The sequence below is a fragment of the Oryctolagus cuniculus genome, chromosome 9 (genome assembly GCF_964237555.1).
Source record: "Oryctolagus cuniculus chromosome 9, mOryCun1.1, whole genome shotgun sequence".
Taxonomy (NCBI): Eukaryota; Metazoa; Chordata; class Mammalia; order Lagomorpha; family Leporidae; genus Oryctolagus; species Oryctolagus cuniculus.
This window is the reverse complement of record NC_091440.1, coordinates 78,734,970-78,756,215: the sequence shown is the minus strand read 5'-3', so window position 1 is coordinate 78,756,215 and position 21,246 is coordinate 78,734,970. Positions and strand designations below refer to the sequence as shown.

Sequence of the window (21,246 nt, the reverse complement as noted above, 5' to 3'; positions counted from 1 at the left end):
GCAGTGGTGTGCTTTAAAATATTAAAGTTATTAAAATTTATTTTATTTATCCAATGGTGTAGAATTTTTTACCAATTCATCATGAACTTACCTCATTTGTAATTAGAAATATCTAGAGACAATTTGTAACAGAGGTTGGGCTATAGTATATTATTGATATTGAGTTACCAAAGATTTAATTATATAGGATTTACCTTATACTGCATTCCACATTTTATAGCTTACTTTTTAAAAAATTATAATATCTGTTTTTGTTTCTCCTTAAAAATGGATCCTTTTATTTGAATTATTGATTTGTAAAATATTTCTGTTAGTGAGCCAGTGTCAGAGACATCCAGAAAAAAAAAAATTTAATCTTTGCCTTTAAAATCTTTCTGAGACTAATAATAATAGTTTACAAATCTAGTAATTATTGTCAATGAACTTAAACTAAAAAGTAATGCTCCAATTTTGAGGCAGATAAGAGGATCAGGTGATACAAAATATTCTCCTGTTTGCCATGAATATATTTTAAAATATGTAGTACTTACAAATTTTAAATTCTAGATCACTATCAGCATTCAGAACCTATTGTTCTTTTTTTAAATTTTTTTATTTTTTATTTTATTTATTTTTTTGACAGGCAGAGTGGACAGTGAGAGAGAGAGACAGAGAGAAAGGTCTTCCTTTTGCCGTTGGTTCACCCTCCAATGGCTGCCACACCGCGCTGATCCAAAGCCAGGAGCCAGGTACTTATCCTGGTCTCCCATGGGGTGCAGGGCCCAAGCACTTGGGCCATCCTCCACTGCATTCCCTGGCCACAGCAGAGAGCTGGCCTGGAAGAGGGGCAACCGGGACAGAATCCAGTGCCCCGACCGGGACTGGAACCCGATGTGCCGGCGCCGCAAGGCAGAGGATTAGCTATTGTTCTTATTGAGTTGGATTCTTTGATAAAAGAAAAAGAAGTATGCTTTTATTTTATACATGTTAAGAACAAAATATTCAAAAATCTACATGATACCTGTGCTAGAGTTCTTTGATGGTCATTGTTAGGTTAAGGTTGTAGAGTGGAATACAAAGGAGAACTGAACAGTTCTGCCTCCAGACAGAGTTCTGCAACATACCTGTTTTCACCGTCATCACTGTCCACATCCACACACTCTGGAAACTGAATAGAGTTGGAACTAAAATATGGAGAACACAGAGAGAGCGAGAGGGAAGCACTCCCTGGAGTAAGAGTGACCCTCAATGTGGCAGTCAACAGTAAAGCTTAAACTGCCAAGAGAAAATCTACTGTAGGGTACCTTCTCCCAACCTTGTAGTATGCCCTCTAACCTACATATAAAGTGTTTCTTCAGAAGAAACAGGAAGTAAATGTCAGTAATTATTACCAAGCATTTCACCCAGTGAAAATACATGTTGAAAAAATTAATTGAAAACAGGTTTTGCATAAAGACAGGTTTCATATTCACGTATTCTCAGAACATCGATATAAAACTTAAAAAAAAAAAGCTCAGTCTGTCATCTGAGCACTCTCTCTGCTATTAAACATTTAAGCATCTGAAAGTCTGGCAGTGTATAGACTAACATCCAAATGGCTGAATGTTTTGTATCCTTATATTAAGGATATATTTATAGTAAAAACCCAAAAATTCTTAGCAAGCTTCTAAGCCAAACTGAATTTCAGTATACTCCTCCTATAGTTCAATAATTATAGCATTCTAATTTCCCTATTGTTAAATTCTGTCTTGAAAGTTAAACATTAAATGTACAGAATTCTCCCATTAACTTTGGACAGAAGTTTCTTATTACATTCTTTTGAATGGTTAGAAACACAGATATGTTATGAATAAAAGAATGTTGTATGTTTGGAACTTTCAGTATGGCTAAAAGTATTTGATTCAGTGATCAAAGTTTTCAGATTTTTAAACATGTTATATATGAAATTGCTTAAATAAGGAATATTGATATAGTCATTAAAATAATCCCTAGGATTTAAACTACTGGCTGAGTTTAGCTGTATTGGTGAAATAAAAGTGAAGTTGATTTAGCAGCCTTCATGTTTTAATAAAGATAATTTGTGGCACTTGATTTTTCCTGATATCCTAAATTCAGCCAAACATTTTAGATTAACTCATAGTTAAACTTTATATGATGGGAAGGAATATTTAGCCATAATTTGAACTCTTGGCATAATGTTCAGACAATGTTTTGCAATCTCATAGAAAATATGTTGATAATGATATCTTTAATGAGCAAATGATCAGAATTGGATATAATTTCAATAAAATAGAGGACAATAATTTTATTTCCATATTTACTTTGAAAAGCTTTCCCTTTGACTTCATTATTAAAACTTTTGGTTGACCTTTTTCAGTTGGAAAATAACCCGTATATTGATGGAGTTTTTCATGCTTTTTAGTAATACTAATGAGTTGAATAATTTATGAGGTTGTCATGTGCAAAAGATTTGGTGTGATTTGATATACTTTCAGCCTCTGGTGTTGGAATGTGATTAATAAAAACCCAGAGGCATGTAATTTTTTCCTTGATGTTTAATGTTCTAATTTTGCATGTATTAAATGTGTTACTTAGGTGTTTTCTCATCACAAAATCTCATACAAGTGCAAATTTAATTGACTACCAGGAATTTCACAGACCATAGCAATGGAAGAATATAAGGAAATATTTTAAAACTCATAAACTCTACTTCTGACCTGCAGGGTTTTCTTCATCAGGACACATTAGCTAATGGGGAAATGATTGGAAAAGGAGAAATTTTATGTTGTCTATATATTAAAATAAAACCTGGACTAGTCAACTTCTGGTACATTTCTAGTGTTTAAACATTATGGCTGTCAAAGAATAGTAAAAAAAAATCTTAATAAGCTTGGTTTCTTTGTTGACTGTCAGTTGTCATTTAGGCCTCTGTTCCCCTTCCATAAGATTACTGTGGAACAATGTTTCATCAAAGCCTCAAATCACCAGCGCCTCCGTGTCCGTGATCAAAGACATCATCTTAAATAGGGCTGATCGGGCGTCGCAGAAGAGGGCAGGCTGCTCAGCCTGAGGAAAAAAAAACATGGAGCAAAGATGACAAAGTTAATCAGTCATTGCTTTGGCAATAAATAATAAGATATGCTGAGAACTGCAAATGAGAACATTCTTAGGTTCCTCAGAGATGTGTCTGCTTAACACCTGATTTATCTAAGCTTGTGAAGCCATCAAGATATGACCTTGATGAATAGAAAGCAGCTCTTTAATGAATCTGGAATTAAATTAGTTCTGATGGTATATGCATGGCTACTATAATGTGCTACTTGCAGTCTTGAAGAAGTAAGAGAAGCACTGGAACAAAAAAAATTGGGCAGCAATATAACTATTGAGAAAGTAGCTATCAAATTACTGGACTTCATTTTTTAGAGTTTATTATAACATTTGAAAAAGATGATTTACATAATAACCTATTGTCTGTGTTATGTGAAGAATTTAATAGACCTCTTTATTGTTGTTCATTGATAAGTCAATTTTAGTTGGTATATTTTTAATTGGATGTCCATATTTGGAATTAAGTAGATGATCTAGGCATGGTTAAATAATTTATTGAAAAGTTAATGATGTAATTTTTTTTAAAGAGCAGGAGAGGAAGACATGCAGGGAAGTGTCTGCCAACTCTTTTTGGTGTCAGTGTCATAGTTTAGTAACATGGGCTTTTCTTCCCCTTTTGGTTTTCATAGTCTCTATATAAATATATTATATAAAAGCTAGGTTATAAGATGTGCTTATAAATTTCATTTTACAAGTATTACAAAGCATTTTTCACATAAATAAATGTTCTAACAAGCATTTTTATGGTGAAGATTCATATTGTTGGCCTAAGATAGCTTCAGAGAAGTCAAGTAACTTTATTAATTTAAAAGCATTTATTGAATAACTTCAGCATGCCATGCTCGTGCCAGACATTGGATTCAGAAACTGAGACAGTTTCTGCCATATAGCAGCACACAGATTAGGGTGGTGGTTCTCATCAGGGCTGGAGGCAGGCGTGCGTTATTGGCATCTAATGGGAAGAGACCAGGAATGCTGCTAAAATACCCCACCCCACACTGACTGTTCCCCACAATCCCAGTGACAACACTGAAAATCCAGCCCCAAATGTCATTACCACTATTGACAAACTCAGGTATGGTGGAAAGGAATTAACACTTATATAAGGAAAGAGAAAATATTTCCTAAAGGAGCACAGGAAAAACACAAATCGCTGAGCCTACTGTATCTGAGTATGCTCTGTGGGAGGAATTATTTATGAATTGTCTCAAGAAGATTATGAATTCACCGGGTAAACAGGGAAATAAAGGTGGAGGTATATAAAAATTATTAAGACATGGAGCCATAAAGGGACTTAAGTTACTCCTTTAAATGGCCTCAATATTTTAAATTTGATAACAAGTCACTTTGTACTGGTTTTTATTTTAGGTGTGTTGTGTCCTTATATAAAGTAAAAAGCATTTGAGGATCAGAATCAGATGTTCTATCTATTGCACTTGGAGCAACACGTTAATATAATTCTATGTGCTTATTTCTCAGTTGCTATTTCTTATTTATTGATAATTGAGTAATTTCAAAGTATAAACATACAATTTAACCTTATCATTTGTCAGTTAAGGTAGCAATTTTCTATGGACTAATTCTAGAAGTATGGTATTTTCAAATTCTGACATATGTTTTGTGTATTTGCATTTTATTTCCATGGAGAGCAGCAAATGCTGTTAAAGTAGTGAAAAAATTATACTAATTGACTTATTGTCAGAGTTGCATGGTACTAATTTAAATAAGGATACATCAGTACAGATTAATTTAGTATAATTCACAAAGTGTGTAGGCCATGCCATTTATTTTAAGATATTTTTAAATGTTTTTAAAAAGTGATTTTAAATAACCTATCTCAGCATTATCCCTTAGCTATCCCATTTTAAAAATAATTTAAGAGGTTTTTTTTTTTTTTTTTTATTAATTACCTCTTTTTTCCATGTCTCTGAACTGGTTGCTTACCATTCCATAACATATCCTATCCCCATTTCCCTTAGTCCCATACATTTTTTTAAGACTTATTTATTTGAAAGAGTGACAGAGAAGCAGAGAGAGAAAGTGATCTACCATCTGCTTTTTCAGTCTCCAAATGGCTCCAATGGCCAACACTGAGCCAAACCAAAGTCAAGAGCCTGGAACTCTGCCCAGGTATCCCACATGGGGCAGGGGCCCAGCACTTGGGTTATCTTCTGCTGCTTTCCCAGGTGCATTAGCAGGAAGTTGGATCACAAGCAAAACAGCCAGGATTCAACCAGCACTCTGATATGGGATGCCAGCAGGCAGGTGCTATGATGCTAGCTCCTAGTCCTATATTTTAACATAAATTTTTAGGGGTCAGCATCATGGCATAGCAGATTAAGCCACTTCCTGCAACGGAGGCATCCCATATGAGCACCAATTCAATTCCTGACTGCCTCCACTTCCAATCCAGCTTCCTGCTAATGTGCCTGGGAAAACACTGGAGGGTGGCTCAAGTGCTTGGGCCCCGGCTACCCACATAGGAGACCTGGAAGAAGCACCTGGTTCCTGGCTTCAACCTGGCCCAGTCACAGTCTCTGTGGCCATCTTGGAAGTGAACCAGCAGATGGAAGATCTCTGTGTGTGTATCTTTCCCTCTCTCTCTTTAACTCTGATTTTCAAATAACAATAAATAAATCTTTAAAAAAAAAATTTCCACATTGAACTTTGTGGCAGGCTTTAAAAACAAAAACTAGGCCGGTGCCGTGGCTCAATAGGCTAATCCTCTGCCTGTGGCGCCAGCACCCTGGGTTCTAGTCCCAGTCGGGGCACCAGATTCTGTCCCAGTTGCCCCTCTTCCAGGCCTGCTCTCTGCTGTGGCCAGGGAATGCAGTGGAGGATGGCCCAAGTCCTTGGGCCCTGCACCCCATGGGAAACCAGGATAAGTACCTGGCTCCTGACTTTGGATCAGCACGGTGCGCCGGCTGCAGTGCGACGGCCGCAGCGGCCATTGGAGGGTGAACCAACAGTAAAGGAAGACCTTTCTCTCTGTCTCTCTCTCTCACTGTCCACTCTGCCTGTCAAAAAATAATAATAAAATTAAAAAAAACTGAGTGTCATTCCCAAGGTTAATACCACCTGTTACCTGGGGAAATCTCTTCACCCTCCAAGACTTTTTCTCAAGTTGTCTAGTTTATCTTTTCTTTCAATTCTCCCTCCTCCTTCCCTCCTTTCATCCTTCCTTCCTTTCTTCCAGAAAAGAAACATGGTCATTACAGAAAATCTTTAAAATGCTGAAAGAGTTAAAGAAGGGACACCCATAGTCACTCCTGTAAATACAGTTATCTTTGCCATTTTGGTGTATTTATTTGATGCTGTGTTTTTCTATGTGTATTTCATTACAGTGACCAAACACTAAGCGATGTACTCAGATAGTCACAAAGATGAATAATGCATTGTCGCCACTCTTTATGATATTAAAACTGGTCCAGATTTTCCATATGTTTTACACTACTTTTTCATGAGTAATTATGCCAGTGACTTTTAATATAATGAAATATATATACTTTTATAAATAATGAAATATATGTATACTTTTATATATATATTATAATATCAAATTCTGTTTAAAGAATTAAAAATCATCCTAACTTCATGCCTATTCAAAAATCCCACCAAGTAGTATCCAGTCTAAAATGCAGAGAGATTCTACATTTACCATCATGTATGTTTTTTTAAAATATACTTTATCAAATTTCCCTTAAAAAGCACAGAATGCAATTTTCTACACTGACTCCATTAAGAAGATTATTAGGTTAACATTTCATACTTACATAGTGATTCACTTAAAATTCAATAATATTTTCTAGTACCTTTTTAATTGCATTTTTCCATTTAAAATGTCGTTTATGAATATCCCCTTTGTTGGCCTGCTGTAAGAAATATTGCTTACATATGAATATTTTGAATTAGGACTAAATGAAATTCCATTTTTGCTGTCAGAACCAAATTGTAAAAATGCATTGCATATCTTCAAAAATCAGTATACTCTATTAGCAGTCCTGTCAATATAAAAAGTGCATTCCATTTCCACCTCTTGCTCTAATAACCTTTTCTGTGTTACTCTGAGGCAGTTCACATAATCAGAGTATATTGTCAGCTTACTGGAGTTGGGGAAGCATGAAATGAAAATCACGTTAATATTGATCCAATTCTTTTACTTGCAAGTGTCCTTGATGTCCTTTCCCACTGTGCAATAACTGTTGGTGTTAGGTAGCCATTTTCTTCTCTGCTTTCTGAAATTCCATTTCTTGTATACAAGTATAACCATTCTGAGTAAGAATTTAACAACTGGAATAATTTCTATGACCACTTAATCTTAATTAATACCCAGATAGATGGCTGATACTACATGTTTACTAGATCAGTGAAAGATTTTTCTCCAGCTTTTCAGAGAACCTACGCAAACATACAGTATTTGTCTAATTTAAAACAAACAGAATTCTGTACAAGTTCCTGTTTGATAAAAATGCAAAAGATACTGTACTCTTAATTGTATGTAATATAATGAAGTGCCACACTGGGCCATATTTACCATCAAGTAAGGATTTCCATTTCTGAATTAAGATAATCATAATTCTGAAGCTGCTATCTTGGATTTTTAAATTTTAAAATAGTGTAGACAATATCTATTTTGGATTATTCAATGTATTGTGTGTCAACCAAAATGAAATGAAGTGGGAATCACGGTTATATCTAATTCATTCATAATAAAATACCTACAAGTAAGGAAAGAGGAATGTGAGACTTGAACTAACATTTTATATCTGTATTCTTAAAATTTGCTTACTAAGTACTCAGGTATTTAGCTAATGTGTGTTAGAAATAACAAATGGACACAGTCTTTTGGATAAAAGCAGTCTATTTCATCTATGGAAATACTTGCAATCATAAAATGAGTTTGCGTTGACATTGTAAGCCTACTAACACAGTGTCAGATATAAAAGAGAAGAGAAATACTTAAGATTTCTAACCACTTTTGAATATAATGTTTTTATTTACCATCAATTTTTACTATTGGGATTTTTCTACTGAAAGTTCTGTCTTCTCTTTTCTAATCCTAATCTATATAGAAGGTGCTTTTTTTTATCCTTAGTCTTTTTATCCTTAATTTAGTATTCTTTCCTTTAATATCATCATCATTTATGTTGTCTAAAGAAGGAAATACAAGTACCATGTTTGTATTGTAAGGTCAAACACAAAATTAAATTTTGAATTCATTTGATTTATAAAGAAAAATATTTACTTTATAATAAAATGTTGTAATGGTAAAATGCTATTTATGTATCTGTTACTTTTCTCTCTGATACTCTAAAGCTACTATGAGATGTTTTTGAGCAATAGGTTTCTCAGAATAAAAAAAGCATTCTTTCATCTTTTTTTAAATGTTCAAAATTATACTTTTCAGTAACAGATTAATTTATATGTATTATTGCATGAGATCAGTTCACCATACCTAATGTAATTAGTTAGAAGGTTTATTTATCTTAAAATCTTTTCCTTAGAGTGGAAACTGAATAATATCATTTAGAATTCCTAAAAGCGCTGGTCTGTAGATATTTTTTGCTTTGATTTGAGTTTTAATGAGAAAAATCATCTTTATTTTAAAATTTCCCAAAGTATTCATGTCAATAATGCTTTTAAAAGAAAGTATATTTAGATTTGAAAATGAATTGCACATTTTGTCTTATTTACATAGGGGTAGATTTTGTCAAAACTCATTAAATAAGATAAAAATATTGTAAAGTAGTATCTATGGGAAAGAATTTCTCCTTTGAAAAATAATGCCATCTTGTGAAACTGACTTCTGAATGTTTAGAAACATTAGAATTTCATGAAAATACACTTAGGTAAAATTAAAATAAAACTAAATATTCTGCCAATATTCTTCCAAAGATTAAAAAGAAGTCTTTATTAAATGCATTGTCTTTTGTAGAGAAAGCTGTTCTTTTCCTTAAAATATTGAAAATATAAACATATTGTTCATATATCTGTATAAAAATAATCATGTCAAAAATGGTGATGCTTATGTAATTTCACTTAATATTACCTTAAAATGGATAAAATGGCTATAGGAAACCATTGTTTTTAAGTGTAAGCTATTCACACTTTGCTATGGTTTAAACAAGATATGCTTTCTGGATGCATGTAAATACTTAAAACCTGAAGTTGTAAGTGTAGTGGTACTAAGAAAGTGGAAAACTAAACCTGTTATGGTGTTCAAGGGGTAGGCCCAAGGGCAGTCCTTAGGTCATTGGCAGCATGCCTTCAGAAAGTGGTTCTCATGAGAGCACTTGTTATATAAACCAAGCTGAGCCTCGCCACTCACTGTGCTTCCCAGTTCACCATGTAGTCATTCCTACACACACACCCCATCATTGCAATCCTTTGGCCTTCAAAGATGGCCAAACCCAAGGGACCTATCCAAGTTCAGATCATGAACCCTCACAACTATGAACCAAAACAAACCTGTTGCCCTCATAAGTACTTTCTTTCAGATATTTTGTCATAGTAACAAAAAGCTGACTAAAACCTAGCACCTGTTCCACTAACTACAGTTCCTGTTTTCAGAAAGCATCCAATCTAGTGGGGGAGTTAAAAGTTCATATTCAGTTGTGATGAATACAAACAGACTCAGGACAACATGGTAGAAGATTAACTCCAACTGAGAAAAAGGAACGCATTGTTGGTTGAATGTCTGATGTTTATTAGGCATATGCTAAGCCTTAGATTCATACTTTGCCTTAGATTCCTGATTTATTTTTTTCAAGTTTTAAAATCTTTTCATTAGCCTTCTCTTTCCTCACTTTTCATAAATCTCTTACAAGATAAATAATGAGGCATTGACTGTGTTCTTGTTGTTTTCAATTATTGTTTTAAATTATATATTCAGTATACTCTTGTAATATTCTTATTTCATTCATTTTATCAAAATTTTAAAAAGCATCCTTGAAAGTGTCTATAAATAATCTTCACATAGTTCGAAGTATTTTAGCATCCTTTGTCGCATTTTAACTTTGCAGTAATCCTATGAGAGTTAGGTTGAAAAACAGTCATTATCCCTCATTGATAGATCAGGAAACTGAAGTTAGTTAAGATACTGGTCTGAATTTTTTTAAATATTTGTTATTTGAAAAGCAGAATTACAGACAGAAAGGGAGAGACAGACAGACAGGAGGAGATATCTTCCATTCTCTGGTTCACTCTCCAAATGGCCACAACATTCGGGACTGGATCAGCTTGAAGCCAGGAGCCTCAGATTCCATCCTGGTCTCCCACTTGGGTCCAAGCAACTCTGGCCATCATCTGCTTCTTTCCTAGGTACATTAGAAGGGGGCTGGATTGAAAGGGGAGCAGCAGGGTCTTGAACAGATGCTCATATAGAGTGCAGGTATCCTAGGTGGTAGCTTAACCTGCTGTGCCACAACGCTGACCCTTTGGTCTGGATTTTTAAAAAAATATGTTTATATTGGCTACTGACAGGAACACCAAAGTAAAAATGACAAATCACATAGTCTAACATCCTTGTCTGTATGAAAACTATAAAGGAGCTACAAAGAAAATTAAGAAGAATTGTACATGTAAAATGGCGAATGTATCAATATGATTTTGTTTCATGTGCATAGTCAACAAACATTCATTCCCCTGTATTTGACACATAACACCCTGGAAATTGAAGTCTAGAAACAGAATTTCTAAATTTAAAAAAAACCTCCAAAATGAATAGTGATAATATATTATGATCTGTTGCGGTCTATTCTTATTTTAATAAAAATTTTTAGCAGATTAATAAAAATTGTAAATGATGAGGTTATTTAAGAAAAATAAATCATTATTTTCTCTATAAATATTTTCTTTAAAAAGCAAATGAAATGAAATACAAAGATTATACAAAGAAGAACCTTGAAGGACAAGGCAACTAAGAGAATTCCATAAAGAAGAATTTCTATATGTTATACTTACAGATAGGAGATAGAGCCGCATGCCTGGTCACAAAAGCACTCAACTTTTAAAGAATGTGAGGTGCAAAGAGACCAAATCAGCAATATAGTGGGGTTAAATAAAAAGAGGTCAGTCATAGCCATGCATTTAAATTGTACAGATAAAATGACACTGAAAATGTTTTCTTACATAGTTGATATATAAACAGAGTATAAATAGATAAGTACACATATGTACATGCACACATACATATATTCATACATATGAGGGCACTTCAAAAATTTTGTGGAATTAAAGTGTAAATACATTTCCAAACTATTCTGAAATCCAGGGTTTTTCACAATACATATTTTCCATGAATTTTTGAAGACTCCTTGTATATATAACTTTTTAATAAATGTTTAATTAAAGTCATAATTCCACATTAAATATAAGTAGTATTAGCATAACACTATTAAGAAGATAACACTGGCCCGACGCCGTGGCTCACTAGGCTAATCCTCCGCCTTGCAGCGCTGGCACACCGGGTTCTAGTCCCGGTCGGGGTGCCGGATTCTGTCCCGGTTGCCCCTCTTCCAGGCCAGCTCTCTGCTGTGGCCAGGGAGTGCAGTAGAGGATGGCCCAAGTGCTTGGGCCCTGCACCCCATGGGAGACCAGGATAAGTACCTGGCTCCTGCCATCGGATCAGCACGGTGCGCCGGCCGCAGCACGCAGGCTGCGACGGTCATTGGAGGGTGAACCAACGGCAAAGGAAGACCTTTCTCTCTGTCTCTCTCTCTCACTGTCCACTCTGCCTGTCAAAAAATAAAAAAAAAAAAAGAAGAAGAAGAAGAAAAAAGAAGAAGATAACACTGTACTAAAACTGGCTTGTTATCAGTTTACATCTTTTCTCTCTGTGCATTAGTGACATGATTATTCATAGCTATTATGAACTGCTCTTTTATACAGTTTTATTAATAGAGTTTAAAGTTGAATATAGAATAATTCCTTAAACAGAAATAAACTGCAATGTCAACAAAAAATAAACTGCTATGTCATGTTTTCCATTATATTGTTTATATTTATCAATAGAAAAGAACATGATGAGTTAATGAACTTAATTTCTTTGCCTTGATTTTTTTGGACATTTCAGGTAGATAAATCATTTGATATAATTTAGATAAGTTGATGCCTCTCATTTTTTATTTTCATAATTTGTTTATGCTTATTTAAATAACTGCTTAAAATTATAATAATAGAGTTTAGTAAGAACACTGGAAACATCTTAGTTCTCCTGTTATTTCACTTTTAAAATATACTTTGTTTCACATGGATCTCTGGTTATTAAGAAAAATTTTATGAAAGAGAAACTTCCAGTTCATTCAACATATTTTAGATAACATTTTCATATTTAATCTTCAAATATGATATTTACTAAGAAGTCTGTATTGAGCACTTTCAAGTATATATTTGCCACATGATGTGGAAATTAATGTATAATTTTAAATTTGACTTCACTAATTTGATGGCATTTTTACCTTTGAAACTTTAAAATTTTATGGCATTTTAATGTTTTCATAGAAAATAATCATATATGTCTATCTTATCTAGACATTACACATAATTCATATTTTGAAATCTAAGGTGTTCTGGTGGTTAGTGGTATTCGCTTGTTAATTTCTTGATAAATGGCTGAAGAGGCCAAGAAGTGCACTCAGTCCAGCATGTCTTCTGAAGATAGATGATCTCAAATAAATTCTCTTCCCAATCAGATTTTGATTTGTTGCGTGTTAAACCAATTCTTTCTAAGGACAATGTTTACAAGCCTTGTAATGAGACAGCCCTTTGAGACCTTACCTCTTTTTGCCTGTAATTTTGATGAATGAAACTCTAATTCATAAAGGATATTGTGATTGAACAGCACCTTTAGATCTCATACACTTTAATTTAGATAAATGCTTGGTGCCATACCATAAAATCAGGAAGTTTACTGAGCTGCGAACTGAACAGTTCGGCAGGGATGGTAAGTTCAGTGTGTTGTTATACAGCAGTTTACTGTGTGTCTTTAAAACTAGAAGGCAATTATTGCTTTAAAACTAGAAGGGATAGTAATAAAAGTTAGACAAACACTCCAGAGCTCAGTTTCCTTCTCCCACATTTTCTTTACTAGTAGATTTTTAGTCACCCAAGAATGATGTAAAGCTTTTTCTTCATTTTCCTGACAAAGCAGATTACACATGAGTATGATACAAGGAAAAACTTGGTTTATTAGGCTAACTCACACAAAGCTTCACTGGTTTTCACATAAAGAACTACATTCTTTTTCACATGTACATAGATTCTTCAGTGTGCTGAGATATCCTGGGAACTTGGGAAGTAGAAATCTCCGGAGGTAACTGTTATGTCTTAGTATATTTCAGGATTTACAACAACTTTCTCTGTGCCAGGCAGTGTGCTAAGTACTGAGACTATAAAGACAAAAACATGTTTCCAGTTACCAGGAGCAGGAGCTTCCAGGCCATTGCCCAGATGCGTAAGAAATCGCAGTACCTGAAACCACTGTGTAGCAGGATTTATGGGATGTGGTGGAAGCATATAGGAAAGAGGGCACAAATCCACCTGAAGAAATTACGGAAGGGCATGGGAGGGCAGGAGTTTGACCTTCAGTTCAACAAATGTCTGTCTTCTCCATGAAGCATGGACTAATTTCTGTAGCCTCAGTAATAAAGGTAACACCTCTACCAGGCAGTTGAATTCTGTGTAAACTGTGGAAGTACAGAGGGGTTGGTTAGGAAAGTCACCTGAAGGAAGTCAACTTTGAAGAGCCAATGGGAATAGCCAAAGTAAGAAGGAAGGCATAAAAGAGGAGATAACAGCATAGGTCAAAAGATACGTGAAGGCATGGCATATTTCGGAAACTACAAATGGTCCAATATTGTTGAATGATGGAGAACAGAAAACTGATATGAGGGTAAAAGGCATTGATCAACCATGCTAACTACAGTGTTTAGATTTTTCCTACATTATGTGCCTTGAATCGAGGCTTGTTGACTGGGATGAGTTGGTAAACAATGTTTAGCAGGAAATGTCTTCAACTTGTTTGTGTTTTACAATAGTCACTCTGACAAAAGAATTGAGGGTGGTATAAGTAAGGCAGCTATTGAAACTCTGGATCAAAACAACGATGATTTGATCTAGGGCAGTGACAGTGGTCATACAGGGTGAATCCTAGGTGTTTGGCTCAAGTAAGTGGATTGTTCTAAATAGGAGGAAGGTGAAGAGCAAGATACGATTAGCTCAGTTAGGGGAATGTTCCTTTAGTAATAGGCAGGCAAAGAGATTTAGAAATACAGCTTCATGGACCACAGGGAGACTGCTAGATTATTCATCATTGAATTTAACTTTTTTTATTTATGTGGAAAGCTAGGACTTTTCCAGTTAAGTTACCACGTAATAGCTGTAAGTGATAAAGATAGCAGGCCCCACCACTACCACAGATTACTCTTGTGCTGATTTTATATCAAAAAATCCAATAAAATTAGGATAAGTTCCTAGAGCATTAATGTTCTGTCCTCAAGTTTTTACTCCAGAAGTAAGTCTTCTGTGGGCCAGTGAAACAATATACATGTAACCCATTTCATTTTACTCACCTCCAATGCAACATTGATTTGTAATAATATTTTGTGTCCTTGAAGTACTTATCAAAATAGATGTCTAGAAATCTATTACTTTATATATTAATTTATATAGTAACCATATTCTCTAAATGCTACTGCCCACAGGCTGATGTGGTGCATGTTAAGCCACTGCCCGTGAGGCTAGCATCCCATAACAGAGCTCTGATTCAATGTGCATTGGGAGGCATCGTGATGGCCCAAATGCTTAAGCCCCTGACACCCATATGGATGACCCAGATAGAGTTCCAGGCTCCTGGCTTTAGCTTAGCCCAGCCTCAGCCATGTGGTCATTTGAGGAGTAAACCAGTGGATGGAAGATCTCTTTCTCTATCTCTCCCTCTCTCTTTCTCACTGTCACTCTACCTTTTAAATAAATAAATAAATCTTACAAAAATAAATTTAATAAATGCTTCTGTCCAGTATCAGGGAAGACAATAGAATATGCTTCGTGGCCATTAGCACTATGTGAATATTCTTAACATGTTTTTACACCTCTTTGGCCTTTTATTTCAATCAGTTTGTTCATGTTTTAGCAAGCACAACTGCCTACAGTCACAGACAGAAAGAAGTATGCATGCTGCAAAGCAAAACGGAAAAGGCCAGCACTGTTTTACAATGCAAGTTTTATGGCACCTAGATGCACGTCCAAGAAAACAGTTCAACACACATCAGCAGGCTGTAATGAACTGTTGGAAGTCTTATGGCCTGGGCCTTGGAGAATTGACCACAAGTATTATAAATTGTAATAGGAGAGAATGTAAGCCACAGGCATGACATGATCTGGAGAGCAGTTGCTTGTGTACACAGTATCATAACATCACCTAGAACTATTGTATGACAGCACCATCTAAGACTGATATATTTTTCCATTTCCCATTTCCAGGAATATATCTAACACAAACAAATCGGATATCAAGATACTTTCCTACTTCATTCTGTTCTTGATGCATACATCCTTATACTACAGCTAGAACACAGTACATTACAATTGTTTTCTTCCAAACTGAATTTCAACCTTAAGCATAAAAATACGAATATTTGGGCTGGCACCATGACTCACTTGGTTAATCCTCCGCCTGAGGCGCTGGCATCCCATGTGGGCACCAGGTTCTAGTCCCGGTTGCTCGTCTTCCAGTCCAGCTCTCTGCTGTGGCCCGGGAGGGCAGTGGAGGATGACCCAAGTGCTTGGGCGCCTGCACCCACATGGGAGACCAGGAAGAAGCACCTGGCTCCTGGCTTCGGATCGGCGTAGCTCTGGCCATAGCGGCCATTTGGGTGGTGAACCAACAGAAAAGGAAGACCTTTCTCTCTCTCTCTCTCTCACTCACTATCTAACTCTGTCAAATAAATAAATAAGTAATTAAATAAAATGAAAAATACAAATATTTATCTCCTGAGTGTGTGTAAAATGTGCTGGCAGGTCAGGTAATTTTAGATTTATAATTATCTACCAAAGCAGATGTTCACATGTAAATATAAAAATAGTTGTTAAGCTGTCAAATCCAAAAGAAATTCAAATATATTATGAATAGTTTCTAAGCATTGCACTGATTGCTATGTTAGTGCTAGCTCAAATTTTGCAATATTTCAATTTTTCTGAGTGTTTTCATGTGTTTGGCTTTTGGCTTTTTCTATTTTATGTAATGAAATAAGAATGTCATTTCAGAAAACGAGTGTATCTTTCATAAATTGCTAAAAAAAATAGCTGTTGTGTGTTCTGATCATGTTCTCATCATTCCTAAACCCAGGTGTCGGGAGCTTCCCAGTGACAGCGATTTTGCCCTCAGAGATGAATGTGTTGTTATTTTTTGCAGACCTATCTACTTGTCAAAATGGTCTGATAAGTTGATTAGCTAACTCACACAAAAGTATAATTATGTAAGGTTGTATAACTTTATGGATCAGAAAAACAAATTTAGAATGAGATGCGAATTTTTTTTTTTTGGTGAAACTTGCATTTTAAGAGTCCTAAGTCATAGATTATAGAATACTTTCCCTACCACCATCCAACTCCTAAGTTCCTCAACAGTGCAGGTAGCTTTCTCAGGCTTTTTCCTCATCTGCAAAATAGTGGTAGGTAATTACATCCGTGACAAACAAGATAAAGAAGTTAGAAATGATCTATCATTTGTAAGTAATGTTCATGTAAAATGTAAATGCAGCATAGAATTTTGAAAGAGTAATCAGTTCTTTCTAATATTGATGACAAAAACAAGCACAATGACCCAAGCTATCATCTTTCTTCTGTGGTTAGGCACTGAAGAAGATGTAGTGAAGTCAAAGAAAACATTCAGAAGTCAAGCGATCGTGAACCAGAATGCAGAGACAGAACTTATGCTGGAAGGAGATGACGATGCTGTCAGCCTGCTACAGGAGAAAGAAATTGACAATCTGGCAGGTAAATGTTTAACTATTTTTCTTCTTTTCGTTGCAGTACAACACATAGTTTCTAAATGTTAAAATCTATTTTCTAGTAGACAGTGGTTGTAACAGTGCTCCATCATGTGAATGCTAATAATGTACCTCATTTGTAGTATTAAAGAGAAGACTTAAAACAAATGTCTGTGTTACTGACAATTCATGAATAGCATCAACTTTTATGTAATGAAGAGTAACATTTTATATGGGAGAAATAATACCTAGTACAAGTACACCTATGACTGGGAGGTAGGGCAGAGTGATTGACTTAACATCTGCAACATGCTAACCTGCAGAACTGCCCCTCCTACCGGATGCCTGTAGTTTGCCATTTCCTCCCTGCTGTCCTTCCTGGAAGTATTCTTTCCCAACTCCTGTTAGGTTCTTAGACCTCACACTACTAATGCCGCCACCACTAACAAACATTCTGCCTCCTACTAGCTCATTCTCATCTTGTTTCCTGGAAACAGGCCCATAGAATCATATCCTATGCTTAAGGTTACAAGCTCCTGCTTTCGAGTCTCAAAAGGTATCTGAGTCTTGCCTCAATTCTACATTTTCAGCCTTCACAAGAGCGGGGTGCTCCGTGGCAGTAGACCACTCAATTCTTGTACTTAATTCTGTTGACAAAATTGCACTTCTCTTTCCAGGAGTGTCCTGAAAAGTACGTGGCATGGCTTTATGAAAACCCCTAGTGATTTTTTTTTTAACCAGCTAGAGATTTCTCTTTTTTGCCAAGCAAATGTTACCATTAATTGTAAACAAATTGTAATAATGGCACATTATTCTTCCTCTTCTAAATGAAGAAAATGTTAAGTTTATTCTAATGCCAGTTCCTGGCATATATAATTAGAATACAATCATCAAAATAGGTTTTTTTTTCCTACTTAAACTAATCTTAAGTCTATGGTGAAATGTTTTCCTCAACTTCCTAAGAAAATGTTTGAGTTTTGGTCTTGTTGTTTTTGTGGTCTGTTTGTTTTAATAATAGCTCAGAGATTTAATGTGAGGTCATTAGGAGTCATAAGCAAACCAAGCTATTTGATTCTGATCAGGCACAGGTGTGTTTTCTCTTTTCTTGGTCTAATTCTTGATCTTGAAGAACATAGAAATTTACAGATGTTTTTCTTGGCCTGTTTATATAATGTGTTGGTTTTCCTCATTCACATATGCTAACACATATGTTTAATAATTATGTGATTTACTTTAGACCCCAGAGCCTTCTTCCTCCTGGTGACAATTTATTAGTTGACACAAATTCACCTAGTCCCTTGAAGTGTGTTATAATATCTGCCAGTAATGCCAAGGGTCTAACCCAATAAAGACTAATAATCCCTTTATATTTCTCTCCTTCAATGATAGCTATGTATTAATATTACTATTAATTTATGTTTATAAACAGAACTTCCCAAAGCAGCATTAACATCAAACACCTAAAAACAATGAAAATGTGCTTGAAATAAATTATTTAAAAACTGAATTGTGTGGCTACTTCATCAAGACTCTTCTGTCTTTTAAGAGAGATTTCATTGATCGGATCTGCTCATAGTCATAGACACCTGATCCTACCCATACTTTTCTTGGAATTATATCTGAAAGAGTCACAAACAGTGCTGAAATATTGATCCCCTATCTAATCTGTAATGTTCATTTTTAAAAGAACAGCCTATAAATGTTGTTGTGAACCTTGAATGCAGTAGAAAAGAGTGAGGGATGGGTATTTAATGAGAAGAGAAGTAAAAGCTACCAAAAGTCTCAATGATTTATAGGAGTATATAGACCCATAGAAATAGACTAGTATGGGCACCCACATGGGAGACCAGGAGGAGACACCTGGTCCTGGCTTTGGATCAGCACAGCACACCAGCCGTGGTGGCCATTTTGGGGGTGAACCAACGGAAGGAAGACCTCTCTCTCTCTCTCTCTCTCACTGTCTAACTCTGTCAAAAAAAATAGGTATATATTTCTGTATTCTGAAACTTTATTAATAGCTGGTTTCATAAATCTAAGAAATAGACTAGTATGATAATGGCAATGTTGCATAAAATTCATTGTCATAAGTTAAATTACAAACTAGAATTCTTAGATTTATGAAACCAGCTATTAATAAAGTTTCAGAATACAGAAATATATAACGTTATTTTTTTGACAGACAGTGAGAGAGAGAGCAAAGAGAAAGGTCTTCCTTCCGTTGGTTCACCCCCCAAAATGGCCGCTGCAGCCAGTGCATTGTGCCAATCCGAAGCCAGGACCAGGTGCTTCCTCTTGGTCTCCCACTCGAGTACAGGCGCCCAAGCACTTGGGCCATCCTCCACTGCCTTCCCGGGCCACAGCAGAGAGCTGGACTGGAAGAGGAGCAACCGGCACCCATAAGGGATGCCGATGTGGCAGGGGGAGGATTAACCAAGTGAGCCACAGCGCCGGCCCCAATATATAACTTTTTTAAAAAGTACTATCTAGAAATGGTTATCTTTGCCTCAGAAATCAACATTTGCTATATAATGATGTCTTTCTTATTCACGTGTTTTCCTTAGTAACCTGAAAGAGCTATACTGTCTAAAAAAAAACAAACAAAAAACACTCCACTCTCACAAGAGACCCAAGTCCAAAATAAAACCAAAGAGATTTTAAAATATGTATATGTCATAGTTACTAAACAAAAAGAGCAAGTGCCTATTTATGAAATTAAAAATAGGGTTTTTAAAAAATATTTATTTATTTCAAAGAACAACAGAAAAAGAGGGAGAGTCAGAAAGATAGATTTGCTATCTGCTGTGCCTTCCTCAAATGGCAGCAAATGGCTGGGGCTGGGCCAGGCCAAAGCCAGGAGTCCAGAACTCCATCTGAGTCCCCAACATGGGTGGTGGTGGCCAAAGCACTTGGAGCATCTTCTGCTGCCTTGTCAGGTGCGTTAGCAGAAAACTGGGTCAGAATTGGACCATCCAGGACTCAAGCCAGTGTTCCTATATGGGTACTGGCATAGCAAGCCATGGCTTCATCTGCTGAGTCACAACACCAGCTCCTAAAAATTACAGGTTTATCTTTCCATAATTTGCCTTAATGGTACACCTTAAATATTATTAATATTACAATGTATCATCAAAAATATAAACGTAAAAGCAATTAGAGTTCTTAGATTTTGGATTTTATATGAAACAATACCATTATCTTTATTATAGTAGTAGTAAACAAACCTGTTGATTAGCATAATACATTTTATTGTTCTTACAAAACTGTTTTGCTAACAAAGGCTCACAGCTAGGGAACCTTTGCATTATAATTGGCCAGTTTGCAATATTATTTAATAATTGAGTTAAATTCAAGAAGAGAAAAACTGAGATAAGGTAGTAATTTAGTTTAAGGTTTTTGTTTTTTGGTTTAAAAGATAGGGTCTATTTCTGATTCTAAAACGAAGAAAAATGAAGTAGAAGAATAGCTATTATATTTTATTAGGACCCAGACAGCATTCAGTGGGCTTTACATACAATGACCATTTTTTTTGTTTGTTTGTTTTTTTACAGGCAGAGTGGACAGTGAGAGAGAGAGACAGAGAGAGAAAGGTCTTCCTTTTGCCGTTGGTTCACCCTCCAATGGCCGCCGCTGCAGCCGGCGCACCGCGCTGATCCGATGGCAGGAGCCAGGATCCAGGTGCTTTTCCTGGTCTCCCATGGGGTGCAGGGCCCAAGCACCTGGGCCATCCTCCACTGCACTCCCTGGCCATAGCAGAGAGCTGGCCTGGAAGAGGGGCAACCGGGACAGAATCCGGCGCCCCGACCGGGACTAGAACCCGGTGTGCCGGCGCCGCAAGGTGGAGGATTAGCCTATTGAGCCACGGCGCCGGCCCAATGACCATTTAATATTAACAACAACCCTTTGTGGTTGATATTTCATTATCTCCAGTTTTCAAAAAGAGCAGACAGAGGTTGAGAGATTAAACAATTTTCCATAAAGTTGAGATGTATATGGAATAATAAGTTTCCTTAAAAATACATAGTAAACTGTTGGAACTAAAATACAATAGTACGTTTCTTTTTAAGATTTTTTCATTTATTTGAAAGAGTTACAGAGTGGAGAGAGAAAGAGAGAGAGAGAATGAGAACTTTCATCTACTGGTTCACTCCCCAGATAGTGACAATGGCCAGGA

At 35.8% G+C, this 21,246-nt stretch overlaps 1 protein-coding gene across 10 annotated transcripts in view; it reads left to right on the top strand.

Moving 5' to 3' along the window:
- The window catches only part of NBEA (neurobeachin), a 726,466-nt gene that overhangs the window by 470,250 nt on the left and 234,970 nt on the right, over positions 1 to 21,246 (top strand). For all 10 annotated transcript variants that reach the window (XM_070049020.1, XM_070049018.1, XM_051831739.2 and 7 more), the window contains one exon: positions 16,939 to 17,082. In XM_070049020.1, coding sequence (XP_069905121.1) covers positions 16,939 to 17,082 — 144 coding nt within the window. The remainder of the gene's footprint in view (positions 1 to 16,938; positions 17,083 to 21,246) is intronic.